The following is a 22,382-nucleotide window of genomic DNA, read 5'->3' as shown; positions in this document are numbered from 1 at the left end:
CAGCAGCATCACATGAGTCCTCGCCTCTCGGCCCTCTTGTTGTGAGGCCGTTGGGCCCGGTTGCCATGGCGAGGCATCCCATTAGCCTATTATGGGCTGGCAGCGGTGTGCCGAGACGGGATTGGCTCCGGGAGGCTGCTGCATGTTTGAGCCGAGAGGAAGACGAGAGGAAGAGAGCCTGCTCTGATCCCTCCTTTCCTCCTTTCCTCGCCTCCTCTGAGGGAGACTTCTCCTCCTCCTCTTCCTCCTCCTCCTCTTCTTCTTCTCCGCAGAAGTTGCATGTTTGTTTGACACAGAAACGTGTCGAAATGTGACCCGACAGCGCCCCTGTGGTGATGCAGAGGAACTGCAGGCTGTCAGACAGGGTCACTCTGGTTCATCTGTTACTGTTAACCCTTTAAAACCTCAACGACTCATCTAAGTCTCCCTTAAATACATGGAGAGAAGGCAATTTAACAAGAAATGACCCCCAAATATTAGCAAGAAATTAATAAAAAGTTATGAAAAGTTTGAAAAATTACTTAAAAATTAGACAAAAAAATAATAAATGAATAACAAGAAAGAAAATTACCTCAAGAAAGTGCTAAAAATTGATGTACTCCTTTGTACTTTGTGCTACTGTTACCCCTTTGAGACTAAAACAACTTTCCTTAATTTCTCTCAAGTACACGTGAAGAAAGCAATGAACAATTTAAGAGGAAATGATCCAAAATATTTGCAAGAAATTAATAAAAGGTTTTGAAAAGTTATGAATTTTACCTGAAGAAAGACAAAAAAGTAAAAAAACAAATCAACAGACAAAAAAAATGTAATTTTTTATTGGTTTATGTAAACATACAAAAGTAAACTACACAACCAAATGAACATGAAAAAAAAATTAAAATAGAAAAAAAAGTAGATAAATAAATTTTAAAAAATTATAGAATGAACAAATAAATAGGCAGGAAAAAAGAACAGCAGGGGAAAGATTAAATAAATAAAAATGATAAAATAAGTGGCGAGGCAAACAAAAAAACAGATTCTGGAGACGAGGTTATTAGATTAAAACATACACACGGAGACAATGGGTGAACACGAGTTACACTACACTTTTATAATATATAATATAGTAATAATATATAATAAAATAATTTAATGTTTTTCAGATCGTTTTCCTGTCACCTTTTACTAATTTTTTTTGCATTTTTGGGACGTTTTGCTAATTTGCACGTAATGTTTTTTCGTGTTTTTGAAAGAAATCAGAGCAGTTTTCTGAGGTTTAAATTCTTGTGAAAGACGTCTGAACGCAGCGCAAGAACAGTGATGTGGATCCAGGTGTTAAAGTTATTGCAGGTAAAACTGCCAGGGTTTATGGGTATGAAGCAGAGGATTCTGGGAGTGTGAGTGCAGAGAAACTCTTTCCTCAGCTGATGGTGAAACATGTTTGCTGCTTTAACTTCCACACGCAATATTCCCTAATCCGACTTAATCAGCTGGGAATGTGGACGGATACAGCGCACACACACACACACACACACACACACACACACACACACACACACACAGTAATGATGTTTAAGTACGAGTAATTATCGCATAATTACAGCAGCAGTGTGTCGGCCTTATAAGGCCTGCGGAGAGACGAGAGGAGGAAGTCCTGAGGTCACAGCAGGAAGTTGTCTCTCTCGTTGCCATGACAACGTCAGTTGATGTGGAGAGAAAAAAACTTGAAGGTGGATTCTGTGATTGTAATCCAGTACCACAGAGTTACTCAATTTATGGCCCGCGGGCCTAATCCGGCCCCCGATAAGATGCCAAAGGCCCCCAAACATTTTCTAATTAATAATAAAAATAAAGTGATTGACAGTGTCAATTGTTCACACCCCCGACAGAGGACACAGCTAAGACACTAATGTCCTAAAGTACTAGAAATGTCCTAAAATTAGAGAAATGTCCTAAAGAAGAATTATGTTAAAATCTTTAAAACATCCTAAAATCCCAGAAATGTCTCATATTTCTAGAAATGTCTTAAAATCAGAGAAATGTCTTAAGATCCTTAAAATGTCCCAAAATTGAAAAAAAAAAATTGAAAATTGTCACAAAATCAGAGAAACACAAAATTATTAAAATGTGTTAAAATTTCCAAAAATTCTCACATTTTCCTAAAATCCGGGAAATGCCTTTAAATCCTAAAAATGTGCTAAAATCATAGAATTTTCCCTAAAATACGAGAATTGTTCTAAAATCTGAGAAACGCCTTAAAATCCTGGAAATGTCCATAAAGACAGAACACTGTTGTCACCATAGCAACAGGGAGCGTTGGCGCTCGCGGTCGTTTTTATGGCGTGAAAACATAAAGCAGACGGGAGCAGAGAGGTGATGACTGAGGAGGAGGAGGAGGAGGAGGAGGAGGACGGAGATCTCCTCTTTCTCCTCCTCTGGGTCAGTTTCTCCCTCAGCTGTGTCTCAAAGGTCAGACAGTGATTTAAAGACGCGCGTGTGTGTGTGTGTGTGTGTGTGTGTGTGTGTGTGTGTGTGTGTGTGTGTGTAAATGTGATGACCATGTGTCTGTGAGAGCGTGTGTGTTTTAGTTTTAAGTGTTGCTGGAAGTGTGAGAAAGTGTGTGTGTGTGTGTGTGTATGTGTGTGTGTGTGCGCGTGCGTGCGTGCGTGTAAAGGTCAAGCAGCCAGCAATATAGCACGCAGTGGCGGCGAAGGTGTCGGCTTACAGAAGTTCAAAGAGGAGAGGATGAAAGGAAAGGAGGGAAGAGAGGAGGCAAGGACTGAGGCTAGGACGAGAGAGAAGAGGAGAGAGGAAAGGAGATAAGGAGAGGAGAGAGGAAAGGAGATAAGGAGAGGAGAAAGAGTCGACAGTGAAGGAAATAAGTGGAAAGGCGAGAGGAAGGAGACAAGAAGAGAGGAAACAAAGGAAAGGAAATGAGGAAAGAAGAGGAAGACAAGAAGTTGAGGAGAAAAGAGGAGAGGAAAGGAAAAAGGAGAGGATGTGAGGACACATTGGAGGAGGTGAAAGAAGATGTAAAAGGAATGGAAAGTAAAGGAGAGAAAGAGAGGACAGTGAAGAAAGGAAAGGAGATAAGGAGAGTTAATGAGAAATATAGAACACATTTTTAAATAAAAAAGTGCTTTTTCAAAACATTTTCCCCACAAATTAATAAAGTGCAAATATTTACAGTTTTATGTGTTTTATATTTGATTTATTTAAATTTTTACATTTTTTAACCATATTTAGAGGAATATTTTTAAAATATGCAGTTTCTTTACATGAGTTCATAACTGTGTATAAAAAGTCTTTACATCTTCCTCCAGTTTGTAGTTTTTTTAAAAAAATGACGTTTTTGGGGAGTGAAGCTGACCTCTGACCTTTTTGTCTCAGACACATGAAGATCCATGAGAAGGACCCGGCCAACAGTCTGCTCTCCGTCAGCCCCCCCTCCCCCACCAAACGCCGCCGTCCGTCCGTGAAGAGGAGGCAGGGCCCGGAGGAGGAGACCGGAGAGGAGCCGCCGAGCAAGAGGGTAAAAAAACTAATTTCAATGTTATTAATCACCGGGAGACGATGAAATTAACCCTTTAATGTCACACACACACATATCGCTCTGTGCACAAAATGCACTTTTCAAAATCAAGCTTTAAAGAATATTATGCATTAATATTGCTTTTTGCTTTCATTGGGATTAATTGTGTGTGTGTGTGTGTGTGTGTGTGTGTGTGTGTGTGTGTGTGTGTGTTAAGGTTGTGGAGGACACAGCGGCGGAGGAGTCGGCGGCGGCGCTCCGCGGAGGCGAGGAGGAGCTGCTACCCTGTCCCATCTGCTTCAGGACCTGCAGCTCCAGACTGGAGCTGGACGCTCACATGGACACACACCCCGACACCGCACTGAGGTACACACACACACACACACACTCTGAATGGATGGCTGGAAAACAAGATAATAAGTCACCAGATGAGTGAGAGAAACGGAGAGAGAGAATTTAATAAGTCACAGAGGAGAAGAGGTTTTGGGACACGCTCGGCTAGGCTTCGTTTCCATGACGACACCCCCATCCCCCAAAAAAGGAGAGTTCAAAGTTTGTCGTGTGTTCATGGTGTCGTAACCTCGCAGTTGTTTTTTCAAAGATGAAGAAGGTTCGAAGAATGAATAAAAGAGTGAATAAAGTAAGAAAAACAGCAAGGAAACAAAGGAAGGAACAACAGAGAGGAAAAAGAAAGATTTGGAAAAGTCATGAATTTGAAAAATTCAAAAAAATTATTAATTTTGCGCAAAAAAAAAATTGAAAGATTTGGAAAAATGTTTTTAAATTTTGTCAATGAAAATGTGTGGGAACCCTGAGAGAGAGGGATGAAGGAAAGAAAAGCTGAAAAGAACGGAAGAATTAACATAATGAAAGAAGGGAGAAATGAATTAAAGCAGTAAAATGAACGACATAAAGACAGATGGAGGACTGAGACATAAAGTTTGTCAGTGAGGAAGAAAAGAAACTTAAAAAAATAAAAGAGAGATGAAGAAAGAGAGGAGGAGGAGGAGTGCGGCAGGCTGAGCTCGTTATGGAGGAAGGAGGAATATTTAGCTGTAAATCCTCTTTAATCAGCCTGTAAGAGGATCTGAACCTGAGGGAGGAGAGAGAGATGGAGGGATGGGGAGAAAGATGGAGGGATGAAGGGATGTAGGAGGTAGAGATGGAGGTTGAGCGAGGGATGGTGGTGATTTAACCGACCAGTGTAAGGATGGAGGGATAGAAAACTGAAAAAAGTCTCATTACTTCATTTATTCTGCAGCATGTAAAAGGCTGCATTGCTGTTGCTAACATTGCCAGGTCTTTGAGTTGCATTGTGGGTAATGTAGGCAGCAGGCTTTGACTACAGAGAGAAAAAAAATCTTCAGGTCTGCTGTCCCAATACCCCAAAACAGTCCTAAAATCCTAGAAAAGTCCTAAAATCCATAAAAGAAACTGAAAAAGTAAAAACAAATAGATCCGAACATCGAGTTTCTCCTGTGAATAAAACTGACGTCTTCAGACGTTAGAGACGTCACACTTTAGTCTTTAAAACGTCTCATGACGGGTGAGGATGCAGGATAACTGGCTGAATGATTAGCATCACATACTGATGGACACACACACACACAAACACACACACGCATACACACACACACACACGCACACACTGGGAAGGTAATTCTCTGGACCTCAGCCAACCTCTGTGGGATTATCCTGCACTCACACACCGGTGTGACGCTCAAAAACACACACTCATAAACACACACATGCAGGCCGACACACACACACACACACACACACACACACACACACACACACACACACACACGAGTGTGAAGACGAGGAGGAGGAGTGATGGAGACGGAGGGAGTTCAACAAGTGCTGGTCCACATATGGTCCACAGTGTGTGTGTGTGTGTGTGTGTGTAATCCATCCTCACACACACACACACACACACACACACACACACACACACGGAGGATGTGATAAGTGTGTGTGACTGTGGCAGACACTGAGCAGCTGTCCTCTCAGCGATTAACAGGAGCAGGACCAGCACTGCCACCAGGGGTTATCACACACACACACACACACACACACACACACACACACACACACACACACACACACACACACAGACACAGACACACACACACACACACACACAGACAGACACACACAGACACACACAGACACACACATACACACACACACACTGAGGACCCTCATTTAGGACCTCATAAAATACATTTTAGTTTTTTTCGAGATTTCATTTTAAATTTTTTTAATCTGAATTCTATTTTAATTTTTAGAAATTTTGTGTTTTTTCAAACTTTTCTGAATTTCGTGATTTGCGTTTTAATTTTCGCTCGGATAATTCTGCGCTTCGTGAGCGACTCCCGGCTCTCACACGAATGAATCCTTTAACGTCAGTCCCTTCGTTGTGTGTTTGCAGGTGTGATTTCTGCTGCCTGTCTTTCCGGACTCACCGCGGTTTGTTGCGCCACAACGCCGGCGTCCACAAGATTCTCCCCCAGGACCCCAACGGCCGCCCCTTCATCCAGAACAACCCCTCCATCCCCACCGGCTTCAACGACCTGGCCTTCATCGACTTCTCCTGCAAGAAGTTTGCCCACATCGCACAGGTACCGACGCACGCCATCGATAATATCATCAAACACAGAAATCGTGTCGCGCAAATAGTTTTTAGGGTTCGTATTAAATCATCTTTTTTGCCTGCAGGTGTGGTGCGAGACAAACCTCCGTCGCTGCATCAGTAAGTTCCACCGGTTCGTCTGCGACAGCTGCGACAAGGCATTCCCCCTCCGCTCAGCCCTGGACCTCCACAAAACCACCTCCCACCCCAACAAACCCGCCGCTGACGCCACGGAGAAGGACGACCAGACGGAGAACGGAGCTGCAGAAAATGGCGCCGAGACCAACAGTGCGTCCATCGAGAAAGACGCCCAGCCCTCGGAGCAGGACAGCTTCCTGGAAGCACTCGGCCTTCAGCACGTTTCCAAGGTACGATGTATTTTTAGTCGTCACAGCGTCTTAAAAACCACTTTATTCGTCACGAACAGCAGCGTAACATCTCCACACAATCACCTCTGTCATTTTACGTCCAAAAACTGACCACAAGAACGAGTTAAATAAACTACGGTTACAATAACTTGAAATAAAGTAGCTCATGTTATATAATAAAGTTAAATTCTACATATAGGAAAGTTAAACAATGTACTGTTAGAATAAAGTTAAAGTACTTATTGTTATAGTAAAATTAGACAAAGTACAACACCAACGTATTGAATTTAGAACAATAGAAAACAAATAAATAAATATTCACATTGGAAGATCTGGAGCGTGTCCTTTTCGGAGTTGTCCTCTGACGAATGCTGTCTTTGTCTCTCAGGTGAAGTCTGGTCCCACGGATGATGAGATCCATCAGGCCCACCTGGACAGCATCAAGGTGATCCACGTGGAGCCGCCGTCCTCCAGCCTCCCCCAGGAGCCAGCCTCCGCCTACCTGTCCGGGGGTCTGGGTCTGTCTCTGGGGCTGGGCGGGCTGGCGGCCCTCAGCATCCCGCTCCTGGAGGCCTCGGGCTCGGGCTCCGCCCTGCAGGGCCTCTCCCAGAGGGACACCCTGAGCCTGCTGTCCCTACAGCCCTTCCAGACTGGCTTCCTCCTGCAGCCTGACGGCGGCGCCGCAACAGCCAGCGCCGCCTCATCGGGGGTCAAACCCGGAGAGGCAGCCGGGATCATGGAGCTGGCGGACATCCAGCAGATCCTTAAAGTGGCGAGTGCGGCGCCGAATCAGATGGGACTGACCCTCCCGCCTCTGGCCAAAGCTCCGGGATTTGCCGGAGGTCAAGGTGGGTGGAGCCGGATGTTCTTGTGTTTTCAGATTGCGTGGTCGGAACTACTTTGTTGTATAATCAATCAATCAGCTGATCAGTTTGTTTCTGGAAGACTCTGTGGATAAGTTGATTGGTGACTCCTGGCATCTTTCTCCTCTAGGTCAAGTCCAGAAGGCGATGCCTACATTGAAGCCCAAACCTCCCATCACCCCTCGCTCTAGCCTCACGGCGACGACTCCTCCCCCCCTCCAGAGCTCCCAGCAGGCCTCACTGGGCTGCATCAGCCCCAGCCTGCCGCCTCCCACCCCCACGCTCTTCAAAACACCTTCCTCATCCTCCTCATCCTCCTCCTCGGCTGGGAACGCAGGGCAGATGGACGCAGAGTGTATGGGCGACGCTCACGCGCCTTTGTCCGATTCTCCGCCGGCTGCCACCACAGCGGTACACGAGGAGGCGGGGCTCAGCGGGAGAAAGCCAGGAACCAAAGGGGGGAACAACGCCAACGCAGGCTCGGCCAAAGGCTCGTTCCCGTGCCGATTCTGCGATCAGGTGTTTGCCTTTTCCGGTGTCCTGCAGGCTCACATGCGCTTCCACCTCGGCATCCTTCCCCACCAGTGCAACATCTGTGACTATGTGGCACCGGACAAAGCCACGCTGATCCGACACCTGCGCACTCACAGCGGCGAGCGGCCCTACGTCTGCCGGGTCTGCCACTACCCCTTCACTGTCAAGGCAAACTGCGAACGCCACCTCAGGAAGAAGCACGCCAAGACCTCGAGGAAGGACATTGAGAAAAACATCAAGTACGTCACCTCCACCACCACAGTGAACCTCGCCGAGGCCATCACTGCAGCAAAAACTACCACCACCCAGGACACGGAGACGGGCTGCGCTGGCGCTGAGACTACATGCCGGTTCTGCGGCGAGGACCTGAAGACCTACCGAGCGCTGCAGATCCACCTGCGCACTCATAATGGCTGCCAGAGAAAGCCGTTTGAGTGCCGACGTTGCGGCGCTGCATTCCTGGCCAAACGTAACTGCATCCACCACCTGCTCAAGCAGCACCCCGAGGTGCAGGAGAGGGAGATCGAAGAACATATCGCCACACTCCTTCCTGCCGGTACACCCGCCGCCACTGTCGCTACCGTCGCCTCTGCCAGAGCCGCTCCAGTGAATCAGATGGCGCTTAACGGACTCAGTCAGCCGCCGATTCAGGCGCTCCAAGCAGTAAAGGTGGAGGAGCTGGCTAGCGTGGTTTATCCTGAACTGGACCAGCCGCTGGACTTCTCCGCCAAAGGGCGTGGAACCGCCAGCCAGGCGGGGTCTCCTGGGGTCAAACTGGAGAGCGTCTCCCCCAGCTTCGACTGCTCCATCCTGGACCAGCCCATTGATCTGTCCATCCCCAGCAAGAGGCAGAGGCGGGAGGCCGCCGGCGAGAAGCGGGAGATCAAGATGGAGCAGAGCGGCAGCAGCATCGTGGAGCAGCAGCAAGCTTTCGCTCTGTCCAAGGAGGAGAAGGCGGCGAGCGCCCTGCCTCCTCTGCACCCTCACCCCCAGCTCGGCTGCTACCAGCTCCCCCCTGGATCCACCCCTCCCCCAGCCTCCCTCCCCACCCTCAACAACGCCACACGAGCCCAGCGCCTCAAACCCCTGCTCCCTAAACCGGCCTCCTCCACCACCTCCTCACCCTCCGCCGCCCACAAGGAGCTCCCTCCTCTGGCCTCCATCGCTCAGATCATCCACTCCGTCTCCGGAGCGCCGGACCTGCTGAAGAGAGACGCCGCATCGCTGGAGGTCAAACCCCAGGCGATGGTTGCTTCCTGTCAGGCTGACTCTGCTGCAGACGCCCCGGGACCCTCGGCTGCTCCGGAGACACAAAGTGACGACACGTCTGATGGCGCCTCCAGGTGTGTGAGCTTCATATATGACTAAATAATCATTTAAATAACTTTCTATAGCTGCAAACCCTGTTGACAAAAAACGACAATTACAGAAAGAAATGACTTTCAGTGTGAATATATAAAAAAATAAAAAATACAGCAAAAGGGAGTATTTTGTACACTTTTAAGTGTTAAGTCTTGAGAGTCTTTTAACTCCCAAATTTGTTCCTATTTTTGATTACTTTAGTGTCATTCCTGAATTCACCACCAGATGGCACCAAAGAAGATGTAATCAAATACCAAAACATACTTCAGCTCAGTGAAAGGTGTTATTTTGTCCAACAGAAAGCGGGCCAGGAAGAAGCCTGTTGCAGTGGGAGTGAAGGAAAAGGCCATGGTCGGCGGCGGCGGCATTGACCTCGAGTCCAGCGGTGAGTTTGCCAGCGTGGAGAAGATGCTCGCCACCACTGACGCTAACAAGTTCAGCACCTACCTGCAGACCGGTGCTGCAGACCTGGGCGCCAAGACAGGTAGGAGGGAAAAGACCGAGTGGATGATTGAACAGTGAAGTCAGGCTTAAACTCAAACTTCCTCCCTGTGAACAGACGACAGAGCCGGAGTGGGGGAGGAGAAGGAGGGAGGCGCGAGGGAGGAGGGGAAGCCAGTGGCGATGGCGGCGGCGGTGGCGCCGCAGTCCAAAGGGAAGAAGAACGCCTACTCCAACTCTGTCCAGAAGATGACCTGTCCCTTCTGTCCCCGAGTGTTCCCCTGGGCGAGCTCGCTGCAGAGACACATGCTGACTCACACCGGTAAAAAACAACCGCCGAAACAACACTGACATCACAAACGGGTCATTTATTCAGGTCAGACGCTCGCTAAACGTCGACTGGATGTCCCACTTCTCACCAAAACCCAGCGAGACTCAACCTGCTCTACTCGGGGGCCACTTTCTGCAGAATGACAGGAGTCCAGGGGCCAGTCGCACCCGTACACGTTTCTAGGATGATTCTTCGATGTTAGGAAGCTTTAGGATCTCAGGCCATTTCTAGGATTTTAACAAATTTCTCAGACTTTAGGATGTTTCTGTGATATTAGGACACTTCAAGGATTTCAGGACGTTTTCCAGAATTTTAGAATAATTCAAGGAGTTTAGGACATTTTTAGGATTTTAGGACATTAGGGATGCTGTTTTTTGCACTCTGGCACCTTATTGACACTAAAAGTACAAAAACAACGGCGTCAATCACTTTGTTTTTTATTGTGATTTAGAACATTTTTTGGGGGGCCATCTGGCACCCTGTCAGGGGCCAGATTTGGCCGGCGGGTTTTATGTTGAGTATCACTCCCTTAATCTTTTGTCTTTCTTTAGGCCAGAAACCTTTCCCCTGTCCGAAGTGTGACGCCTTTTTCTCCACCAAATCCAACTGTGAGCGCCACCTGCTGAGGAAACATGGCGTGACACACCGAACGCTGCGACGCAACGGCGCCCTCGCCAAGAAAGACGGAGACGAGGGCTCGCACGAGAGCGCAGGTCAGAAACACACGTCTCAACTAAAAAAGTGTTCGCTGATCGATTGTGTATTATTGGTTGTATTGATAACGTCGTGTCTTACAGAGAGTCAGTCAGAGACGGAGCAGGTCGCACCTGAAGCACAAGACCTCAGCGGCGTCAACACCTCCACGGACACAGGCCCCGCCCCCACACCTGAGAGCCCCGCCCCCTCACAGGAGGCCTTATCAGTGCAGTCAAGCCCCGCCCACAAGTCAAGCAACGGTAAGTCATCGAAAAAAAAAAGTTTAATTAACAAAGGCTACTTTATTTAACTTTATTATGTTGAAATAGCTAATTTATTTAATATATTTGGAACTCTAGCTTGTTTAACTTTATTTATAACACTGCTTCATTTTAACAGTACTTCATTTAACTTTATTGTAACTTTGGTTTGTCTTAGTTTTTTATTTTAACAGTACTTTTTTTTAACTTAATTTGGGTAACAAAAGCTTTTTTATTTGTGTAACAGTATTTTTAACTTTTTAAAAATAACTAATTTACTCAATTTTATTGTAACTTTTTTATTTTACAGTACTTTATGTAACTTTATCATATAACAATTGAAAATTTATTTCACTTAATTGTAACTGTAGACTATTTAACTAAACAGTACCTCATTTAATTTTTTATAACAGTACTTTATTTAACTTTATTTTAACAGCACTTGTTTAACTCGAATGTATAGCAGTAGTTTTGACAGATGCTGGTTTGTGCTGCAGGTTGCAGTCCAGCTGCCAGCTGTGCAGAGCAGCAGGAGACAGAAACCACAGAGCAGCCAGACCAGCAGAGGACGCCAGAGACCAGAGCAGCGCCGGGGAAACAGCCTCCTCAGAGCAGCAGCACCAAGGTAACGAACGCTACCTGAGCCTCCGACAGGATGTTTAGAGCCGCTCAGAGAAAACAGGTTGCGCAGGTAACTGGAGGATGAGGTTACTGTTGCGACCCGTCAGGATTCGGATTTCGTCTCATACAAGCTGCTCAGAAACGTGGTCATTTGTGGTCAGCGCACACAGAAAACCAGCTGAAGTGCGTTTAAAAACACAAATGAATAAAGATTGGACTAGACTTATATTTGAAGTTTTTCTTTTTTTAGCTAAAAAAAATAGTGTTATTAGAATATTATGCAAAAAAAGGGAAAATTGTCCATGAAAATATTTATTTAAAAAATGTTATTGAAAGAAATATAATAAAATATATAACATGAATACACATATATGTAATTTACTTTAAGCACTGTTTTTTTTTTGGCTTTTTTTTCTCCTTATTTTCAGGTAAATTTCTTGTAACTGAGCAAATTAGTTTGATATCTTTGAAAATAAAAAAACATGGGAAAAAGTCAAGGACCAACCCGGCTTGAAATATCCCACAAATCACAAGAAATCAGTAAAATGACCTGAAAATGTTCAGCAAGCTTCTATATTTATAATTTTGTTATATTACAAACAAATCATTCATATATTTTTAAATTTACTGCAATATATTTTCTTTTATATTCTTGTTTTTAATTTTCTTTTTTTTGCTCATTTTTTAAGGTGATTTACTTGTAAGTTTTTACTATTTTTTTGCACATTTTTGGGCCACGTCCTGCCGCTCGTCACCTTCTCCCCATTTTTAAAAAAAAATCAACAAAAAGACACATACAGCACACAATACAGAGGAGATGTTAAAAAAAAATCCCCTAAAACAATAATACTAATAATGAAGTATAATACCAAAGTTAAAAGCAAAACTGAGAGGAAGAACAATTAAACACAAACGAGAAAAACAAAGCAAAAGCAATGGGGAGAAAAAAGCTGATTATTTAAGATTACTTTAAAAAACTGGTTTAAGAGTAACTTCTCTGTCAAAACCCTGCAGACGTTTGAATGAATCTGATCCTGATGAATCATTCATCGAAATTGTGCCGGTTTGACCTCCGTGAATCGCTCCTGCAGGTGGAGAGCGCAGACGATGACGACTGCCACAGCAACAAAAGCCTGGACCTGAATTTCGGCAAAAAGCTCATCGACTTCAAGCTCTCCACATCCTCAGGCCCCGCTCAGGAAGAACAGGCCCCTCCGCCTGAACCTTCCTCCTCCTCCTCATCCTCCTCCACCCCATCATCCTCTACCTCTGCTCCACAAGTAGCAACAGAGAGCCAAGAGAAGGAGAAAAGTGCTTCCTCCTCCTCCTCCTCTTCCTCCTCCTCCTCCTCTTCTAGCAGCCCCGCGGTGAAGCAGCAGCCAGAGTACAAACACGTCTGCCGAGTGTGTAAAAAGAGCTTCCGCTACGCCACCACCCTCGCTCGCCACGAGAGGGCGCATCTCTCCGAGGAGACGCCAGCCCCGGCGGTGGAGGAGAACCCGGCGGCGAAAGAGGAGGTGACGGAGAGCAACACCGCCAAACCGACAGAGGAGAAAGAGGAGGAGAAAGAGGAGGAGCAGAAGACAGACATGGAGGTGGAGGAGGCAGGAGGGAGGGGAGGTGAGAGCGAGGGAGGAGAGAGCGGGGAGTCGGAGGAGGAGGAGAAGGAGAAGGAGGAGAGGAGCGATGAAGAAGCATCAGAACCAAAGAGTTTAGAGGGAGGAGAGGCATCAGGAAGACGAGTGGACAAGAGGAAGAAGATCTGTACCGTCTGCGGGAAAAGATTCTGGTCTCTGCAGGACCTGACCAGGCACACGAGGTCTCACACAGGTATCACATCTCACTTTTTAATTTTATTCATACAGTGTATCATCCAAACATTACTTAATTTTTTTTTTTTTTCACTTTTTCTTTCTTAAATCTTTTTTATGCTACATTTTTATTTTACTGGGTTTTATTAACTTTATTGATTTATTTAGTTTAATAAAGTTTAATTAATTTAAGTTGTATTTTCATTTTTTATTTGTTGAAATGTTTTTTTGTTTTGTTTTTTGTTGCTGTATTTCATTATTTTCTCATGCCACTATTATTATGTTTTCTTTTTTTTCCCTTCTGAATTTTTAGTGAATTTATTTTTTATTTGAATATGTAAGTTGGTTTCAGTTGGGTTTTTTAAAATGATTGTTATTGTTTTTTTCTTTATTCCTATTATTTTAAGTATTTGGCACACACAGTGTCCTGTTGCTGTATTTATATAGATTATAGATTATTATAGATCATTATTTGTAGACTTATATGAAGTGTTTTTGAGCAAATATTTTCTTTTTCTTTGTTTGTACGTTGTACGTTGTACGTTCTGCGTATAAATCCCTCCTCCGTCTGTGCCCCTCCAGGCGAGCGGCCCTACCAGTGTCAAACCTGCGAGAGGACGTTCACCCTGAAGCACAGCCTGGTCCGCCACCAAAGGATCCATCTGAAGCCCCGCGGGGCCGACGGAGCGTCGGCCGCCAACGACGACGCCAGTGAGGACGGAGACTCCTGCACCCAGACCCCGCCTTCCACCTGCCCGCCCTCGGAGAACGAGAGCGAGTGCGGCAGCGGCGCCGCGGGGGGCAAGGAGCTGGAGGAGGAGGACGTGAAAGAGAAGGGCGAGGAGGGAGCGGAATCGGCCACGTTGGAGGAAAATAAACAAGCAGCTGCAGATTCAGAGCCGGCAACCGCCGACACTTCTGAAGAAAAATCTGAACTCTCTGCAGCGCCGCGAAAGCCCTCCGCTGACACGAGCCCCAGCCAACAAGCTACTGACACAAAGACAACTACTAGCGACGACCTGAAATCGGCGCCAGACTCAAACCTCTCCAAAGCCCCCTCTTCCTCGTCCTCCAGCTCTCCGCCGGAGGAGTCCGCGGCAGCTGCCCCAGCAGAGGGCTTCATCCAGGGCCTGCTGGAGATCCACGCCAAGCCACCTCTGGAGCACATCCTGCCCAACGGAGAGCCTCCTCTGGTGGGCGTAGACTGAGGAAAACCTCCCCCTCCCCGGCTGTCTAAACCAACGTCACCACAGTGCCATACGACGGAAAGATGCTACACCATTGATGATGATGCAAAAACCAGCCCGGAAAACTTTTTTTGATAGAAAGACGAAAACCTCGTTTTCTTGAAGTGCCTTACTACTAGTCCTACTTCTAAGAGATGTTTTTTGCTATATCTTTATCTGCATTATTACGGAGGATGGATCTAATTTTTATAGCTTTTTATGATGACAATGATTTGCATTACTATTTTTTGTGAGGGGAATCTATATTTCAGCAATAAAAAGAATAAAGTTATGATTTATTATTGTTCTAGATTCTGTTTGAGAATTAATGATCAACTTAGGAGACGCAGAGGGACAGACAAAGACTGAGACGGACTGTCTGCGTTTATTCTTCTGTATTTAAATCACAGCCGGGCTCCGGCCACACAACAAGAGACTGAACAATTTTAAGATTTGAACCAGCTTCGGATTTGAGTTCGAACTAGTCAGGGTGGGGAGCTTTTCTTGTCCACCAGCCACAGCGGCTTCACAAAATTAACTAGCCACTCTCGTGGATAGAATCAAACCTGGAGAGGTCGGTTGGCCAACGTGGCTGGTCGATTCACCAGCAAAATGACCACCGGTGGCTGGTGGTCGTCTCTCACTGTGCGACGACGGAAGCTTTTTGTAACTGGAAAACGCAGGAAAGGTCAACGCTTTGTCGTCCTTTTGGCTCACTTCTGGCTGGCTCGCACAAACATTCACGAACATGTCAAAGTCACATCACATTTCTGTGTGAAAAAGACTCTCGAAAGGGCGGAAATAGTGTTGATCAGTCTGTTTTTGTTTTGTTTTTTAAAAACCCATCACACTATTGATCCCTCAAAGCCACCTGTGAGTTGGTTTGTGTGTTAATAATTTCTCATTCATAATCATTCTCAGTTGATTCCATGTGTGTACAGAGAGTTGAACATGTGGCACGTGATGCTAGAGTATTTTCTTTCTTTTTTTTTGGCGTGTGTGCGATTATCAGTGACATTTAGGTGTAGGGAGGGGAATTCTTGTGTTTTGTGGATTTTTTTTTTTTTTTATAACTGAACAAATCAAAGTTTTCGTTGCGTGTGTAAGAATGTGTGTGACTCCCACCTGTCTCTCATCATTGCCCCCTAGTGTTCATTTAGGGTTTATTACAGGCATGCTAACGTACATTGCCGCTAACATGTTACCCAGGTTCAGTTTACCTCAACTTTTGCTTTTAACTGCAACCATTAAAACAACACATGTGCAGCTCTGTAGGCAACCCTTTAAATCCAACGTCTTCCTAATCAGGGCTAGTAAGGCTAATTCTTTGCTAGCTTGGTTTCCACTGTGGGCCATATCAGAGCTAGCTGAGGCTAACTCATTAGCCTGGCTTCAAACACAGGCTAACATGTCTAAGTTGTTAAAGACTTGGCTTGCACAATGACTAACTTAGCAGCTAACCAAGGCTAACTCAGTATCAATAATGTAAAATAGAAAAAGCAAGGGCTGAATCATTGCTATCCTGGTCTGTGAGTTTAGCCTTAACACACACTCACACAAGTAAAATTTACCAGCTTATAAAAGGACTAAAACCAAACTCAAGCTAACTAGGGTTAAGCTACAAAACTGCAGATGCCTTAACTTTGTTAATTTCTATGAAGCAGCCAGTTAGCCCAGCTCATCCTTACCACGGGCTCAAAGTAGAGGCTGGCTGACGGCATTTTACAAGTTAATCAAGCTAGCAATGTATTAGCTTGGTTAACTAGCTTAGAATTGTCAGTTAGTTCAAGGTAGCTTTAACCATCAGCCAGAGCATTGGTAAGTTGGCCCTAAGACATCAACTAAAGGGTATAAATACATCTTAGCAAGGGCTAACAAATCAAATCAGGCAAGCTTATCAAGCTAACATATTGCTATGTTAGGTAAACTGCATTTCTATCTCATAGCAGGTCTAGCTAGTCTCTTTCCAGTATTATCTCAGTTTCTTGAGTTGGCCTTGGACCGGGTTAGTACCGTTTCCCCGTATTTAGCCCCTGTGCGAAAGTCACTTTGACGACTTGTTGCTCTTTCCTGCCTTTCCAGAGACAAAAAGGGCTAAAAAAAAAACCTTTTCTACATGACATTTACTTACGCTTTTTTAAGAAAAGATTAAACTTAAGGGTTGGACAGGCCCACCTTAAGACATGTTTATGGATTTGATGGTAGAGACAATCAGCTAAAATGTTTTCGAATGGAAAATAGATGAATTTTTTAAAAAGTAAACCCCTCAGTTGAATCTCAGTATGATCTCCAGAAAGAGCTAAGTGACAGGGTGAAAGGGATGGATGGATGAAAGACTGGAAGGACAGATGGAAGGATGGATGGATGGGTAGGTTGGGAGGGGGGGTGTACCTAAACTGTATTACCCTGCTGCACACACAAATAAACACAAGTTAAAGGGCTAATTTCACCCCCTCGCACAAACCCAACCGGACATTTCCACAACAGAAAACGGCGGTGACTTTCAGATCGAGTATCCTGATATCACGACCAGAGGGGACGGGTAGTGTGAATGTGCATTTTCTTTGTCGTGTGAAGATGAATATAGCTAATTTTTCTTCTTGTACATTTTCGTCTCTGTTGTTTTTGTTTTTTTTTTATATCAAGCAACCTCATAATCAAAAACGAATTGAACCTCAGCGGCTCATAACGGAACTGTAAGGCAGCGACGGTCACGTCACTCAGTCAGTCAAACGACGAGAAATATTGAACAACCACAACTGGACTGATTGACTGATTGACTGGACGCTCCCGTGAACTGGCACTAACAACTTCCAAACTACTACTACTACTACTTCTACTACTAGTACTACTACAGTGGAATACCGCGACACAATAAAGAGAGAAGAGAGGGAGAGAGTTTCCACCGGTTTAAGTTTCGAGTCCCAGCACTTAATTCCTCTGTTTCCCCAAGTATAGAGCCACGGTCTCACAAAAATCACCATGGAAAACATCCAAAGCCTTTTGTTTCAGTCGAAAGTGGACAAAAGAATATCAGTTTTATTGCTTAAACACTTCCTTGCTCCATCTTACCTTGTGCAAAGCTGTGCAAAAAATTCATAAAAGTTACAGAGAAACTGAAAACTCTGAATCAATCCCAAAATTTCCTCATAACTAACCAATTTGAAGTTTGGAAAATCCTCTCAATATTTAATTTTTGTTTTTTTTTTGTTTGTTTTTTAAAGATGTTGTGCCTCGTAAAATAATTGTCGTTAGAGGCTTCCTGGCTACTTGCTGTTATCCGTTAGCTTGGATGCTAATACATTCACACAGATAACTTAAGAAAGCATGTTTTTGTATTTACCATTGATTTTTGGTGGGGTTCTTTTGCAGATAAGTTTATCGCTACACAAAATCCTTTTTTGTTTTGACTTTTAAAGTAGCCTACCAGGAACGTGCTAGAACTTGTCCGTCACAATCATTGTCCAAATACCTATCCTACTGTTCCGTTAGCTTGTTGCTAACGGGAGAAAACACTTACACAGTTTACTTAAAGGTTGTTTTTTTTCAAACTATTGATTTCCATTGTCGTGTTTGCAGACCAGTTTATAGCTACTTACATTTTTTTAATGAAAAAGTAACCTGCCAGGAACATGTGGGAGCGATTCAGTCTCGCTGTTATTTGTTAGTGTGGTTGCTAACGTGACAATAGAGCTTAAAGAGCTTGCTTAAGAAAGGTTGTTTTTTCTGACCATTGATAGCTACTAAAAATAAAAGTAGATGATCTGTATAGCTAATAACAAAACATTCAAATTTACATTTAATTTTTCATTCTTGCTGCTTGTCCAAATCCACCAAAGTTGAACCGGACATGATCAAAGTTGCGCAGATATATTCGAGTGATTACACTAATTACAGCAAATTTATTAGAATTTATTTCTTTTGCAGCATAATCTACATGTAAAATTAAAGCTTAATCACAATATCCAAAATAAAATTTGTTCCCAACGCTGACATCTGCTGTTGGAAGCAGTCTAGTACTACATGAGTAAATGGCCCTCACGCAAAGAAATTATTTTATATTATTAATTATGAGGTACACATTTTGTATTAAATTGAAATTATGAGTTATTAATTTAGACTTTTGACATTTGTTTTAAATTGTTCATATCCGTTCAGAAACTCTCTCTTTCTCTCTCTTGACTGTTTTTTTTCTGTGCATCCCTCTCCCTTGGTAATATGCGTTAATGTGTGTGTGTGTGTGTGTGTGTGTGTGTGTGTGTGTGTGTGTGTGTGTGTGCACGGCCATATGAATACTGGACTTCCATTGGAATGCACGTGGACTGTTTTTAAATGTATTTATTTGGAGCCCAGGTGTGTGTTTGTATATGTGTGGGTGCGAGGTAGTTTCTACAATGACTTGAGAAGAAGCCATGTATTAAAAATATCACATTTATGCTGCAGAACTGTTTTGAGGAACTGATGGTTTATGTTGTGGACTAACCGGCTTGCCGTAGGGCGCGGCGTGCCGGGGAGCGAATCGGACTAGCAATAAGAATCCCTCTGAATCCAAAAAGCTTTATATAGATCTCCTGTATATGAGAACAGACTGTCTGGGTCTCTTGGTTCTGTTGTTGTTTATTTCTAGTTTGGCTGAGAAATGATTTTTGTTGTGTTTATTTTTTTTCTTCTATGACATATAAATGCGTATAAAACTGTGAAAATCCATTGCGTTCAGTTAAAGGGTGAGTTTTTAGGTTAGTTTTTTTTTTTTTTTGCATGTTAATCTAATTTCAATTATGGATGATTTCTCCTTTCTCCATCTCTTCTCGCGCTACACACACACACACACACATATATATATATATATAAATATAAAGAATATATAATCTCGCTCTCAGGGTCTTTCACAAATCCATTATTCAAAATATTTCATGTTCTTATTTCCTGAGTTGCAACTCTTTCCAAGTCCTGATTATTTTGTCTTTTTTTTTTTTTTTTTAAATAATGATTCAGAACTGTCAATCACTACATTTAGCACTTGACTGTGAACTCGTCATAACCTAACACAACGGATAAAAAGATGTCATTTCAGTTTTGGTGTTTTATCGCCAAAATATTGACTTTTTTTGTTCCGTTCTCCCCTCACACTCGCACATTTGAAAACGTTTCCTATCTTGGTTAACACTCAGTGTCACATCCTGTCCGGGTCAGAGGTCAAAGGGAATGTCGGAGAGGAGATTTAAACACATCCCTCCTCTTTACACCAACACACGCAGATGCTGGACCTCAATCAGAAAGCATTAACACGGGCAAAACTTCCCTCCGCCCCTCATCGTCCTCTCCTCCTCCTGCTGTTTGTAAAACATGACAGTGTTTCGCAAAGTCAAGAGATGTAAACCTGTTCTGTATTCAACCCAATAAGAAAAAGCAATAAAGATTATATTAAGGAAAGGTGTGTGAATCAAATGCAGCTCATACTTTTGTCTTTTTTTTTACATTGTTATGAACACCACTGCGGCCTTAAAATGCATTCATTCAGGTATCTCTAGGAGTTAAAGTAGACTGCAACCATAAAAAAATGTAACTGATTTTTAGACAAATTTGCTTTTCTGATTTTATTTTAGACAGATTGAGTCAGCATGTCTTCATGTCCTTAAAATTTGTCAATTTCACAAATATTAGTCCTTAAAATGCATTAAATAGACTTAACCTAGATTGACATCACCCAGATGTCTTGCACTAGTATTTAACCCTTTCATAACTGAGCAAATTGGTTCAAATTGTCTCTTAAGCGTAAAAAAAACCCCCAAATTGTACAAAGGTGTACAAATCTTTTAATTTTCTGGAAAGATTTTCAGTGGACTTATTTTGTTATGCTAGTAGGCTACAATACCTAAGTTTTATATTTTTTTTTAATTACATGCTTTACTGTGAAAATGTTATAATTTTTTTTTAAAATTACGATACTATGACTTAAAAAAAAGAACAACATAGTATACTATGATATTTTTATGATTTTTTGAACAACATGCTATACTATGATAATTAAATGTATATATATATATATATATATATATATATATATATATCGACTTACTGTGATTTTTTATTTTATTTTTATAAACTACCCTATACAATGATATTTAAATGATTTTTTTAACATGCACTACACCATGAATTACTACACGTACTATGAGAAGTTTAATTATTTGACACATTAATTTCATCATTTTTAAAAAATAACAAATTCCTTGGCGTCCTTGTATCAGTGGAATATCGGCATGCATAAATATCGCAATATAGCATATCGATGTTTTCCCCACCCTTTAAAACAATTTTCTGTGCTCTCTTTTCGGAGTACGATCGTCATGAACGCATCAAAGTCGGATGAACGACTTCCCGGTAATCCTATAAACGCACCATTTTTCACCTGCGGTCCACAGCGGCAGGTGGCAGTAACGCACCGAAAGTTACCTTCCGCAGGTAAAACAGGAAGCACTTTGTTGACCGGAAACAGGAAAAAAAACAAACATGGCTTTTTTTCGGAGTGAGCTGCCCGGGCGCGCAGCAGCGCGGCGGCGGTCGCAGTAGTAGTATTTGTGCTGTTGTCTTCTGAACTCCAAGACGGTGAGTTGTAAACAAGTTTTACTTTGTGAATGACGTACTTTACCCCACTATTACAAAGTTATGGGTTTTCTTCACGCTGTGACATGTTGTGATTTTGTTTGAAGCGACTCTCGTTGCTGGCTGCGCGGCTTGTCTGACCAGCTTCAGGTACGTTTTTGCATGATTTGTGGTGGTTTACTTGATGGTCGCTGTAGCTGGTTTAAGTTTAATACGAGTGTGAAGTACGAAATGTCCATGAATCAGTTCAGCCTGTTTTCATAGGGTATGCATGGAGTGATTTTTTTTTGTAATATGATCAAAACAGTGTCTGCAAAATGACCATCAAAGACCCCTTTGGCATGACCAGCATTACATACGCAGGTTGACTGGTGACCCGCCCAGCTAAACCATCATAAACCAGCAACCATAAACTGGGCCAAGACCACCTAAGACCATCTTCAACCAGCTAAAACCACGCAGAACCAGCTGCCAGCATGAGCAGGTTTTCAGCTGTCTTTTTTTTCCAGCGCAGATATTTTATGAACGAACTACACTATGACATTTTAAAGTGTTTTCGGATTATATACTTACTATGGAAAAATACTACTTAAGAATTTTATCTTTGTTTTGGGATGTCATACTATACTTTGACGATTTTGTGTTTTGTTAACAAAAAAATATATGACTTTTTAATGATATAATAAACAACATGCTGCACTATGAATTTCTGTGATATTTCAAGCAACATACTACACTATGACATTTTAACAATGTTTTAAGCCGCATACTGTACTGTGAAGTTTTTATGATTTTGGAGGACATAATATACTATGATGTTTTTGTCATGATATTGGGAGACATAGTCCCTGATTTCGGACGACATGCTATTTTTCATGATTTCGGATGTCATACAAAACTATGACTTTTTGTCATTATGTTTGAAGATATAGACCGACTATACTATGACATTTTTTCATGATTTTGATACATTAATACATGTAGAAATACATGGCGTTTTTTTCTCATAATTTCAAACAACATTTAACTGTGGCATTTTTTTTCACTATTTTATCAACATTTTATTATGAGTTTTTTTTTTTAAACTTTTTTCCACATTGTATACTATGACCCA

The 22,382-nt window shown here is 43.1% G+C and overlaps 1 protein-coding gene and 1 long non-coding RNA gene across 6 annotated transcripts in view; both read left to right on the top strand.

Moving 5' to 3' along the window:
- The window catches only part of rreb1a (ras responsive element binding protein 1a), a 78,141-nt gene extending 58,031 nt beyond the window's left edge, over window positions 1-20,110 (top strand). For all 5 annotated transcript variants that reach the window (XM_088071709.1, XM_088071710.1, XM_088071708.1 and 2 more), the window contains 13 exons: window positions 3,373-3,514; window positions 3,732-3,880; window positions 5,949-6,138; window positions 6,236-6,517; window positions 6,906-7,365; window positions 7,511-9,257; window positions 9,576-9,760; window positions 9,836-10,039; window positions 10,600-10,761; window positions 10,846-11,004; window positions 11,502-11,629; window positions 12,717-13,455; window positions 14,019-20,110. In XM_088071709.1, the coding sequence (XP_087927835.1) occupies window positions 3,373-3,514; window positions 3,732-3,880; window positions 5,949-6,138; window positions 6,236-6,517; window positions 6,906-7,365; window positions 7,511-9,257; window positions 9,576-9,760; window positions 9,836-10,039; window positions 10,600-10,761; window positions 10,846-11,004; window positions 11,502-11,629; window positions 12,717-13,455; window positions 14,019-14,644 (5,173 nt within the window). In that variant the 3' untranslated portion in view covers window positions 14,645-20,110. The remainder of the gene's footprint in view (window positions 1-3,372; window positions 3,515-3,731; window positions 3,881-5,948; window positions 6,139-6,235; window positions 6,518-6,905; window positions 7,366-7,510; window positions 9,258-9,575; window positions 9,761-9,835; window positions 10,040-10,599; window positions 10,762-10,845; window positions 11,005-11,501; window positions 11,630-12,716; window positions 13,456-14,018) is intronic.
- Window positions 20,111-21,114: 1,004 nt separating this feature from the next.
- Window positions 21,115-21,974, top strand: LOC121960408 (uncharacterized). The gene is made up of 3 exons (XR_006106978.2): window positions 21,115-21,271; window positions 21,376-21,418; window positions 21,576-21,974. It is a non-coding gene; the product is annotated as an uncharacterized LOC121960408 (long non-coding RNA).
- Window positions 21,975-22,382: the final 408 nt, after the last annotated feature.

Source organism: Plectropomus leopardus, chromosome 21 (assembly GCF_026936395.1).
Source record: "Plectropomus leopardus strain MGB_pleo_1.0 chromosome 21, ASM2693639v1, whole genome shotgun sequence".
Taxonomy (NCBI): domain Eukaryota; kingdom Metazoa; phylum Chordata; class Actinopteri; order Perciformes; family Serranidae; genus Plectropomus; species Plectropomus leopardus.
Note: the sequence above shows the minus strand (reverse complement) of the source record. Positions and strands in the feature narration are given on the sequence as shown.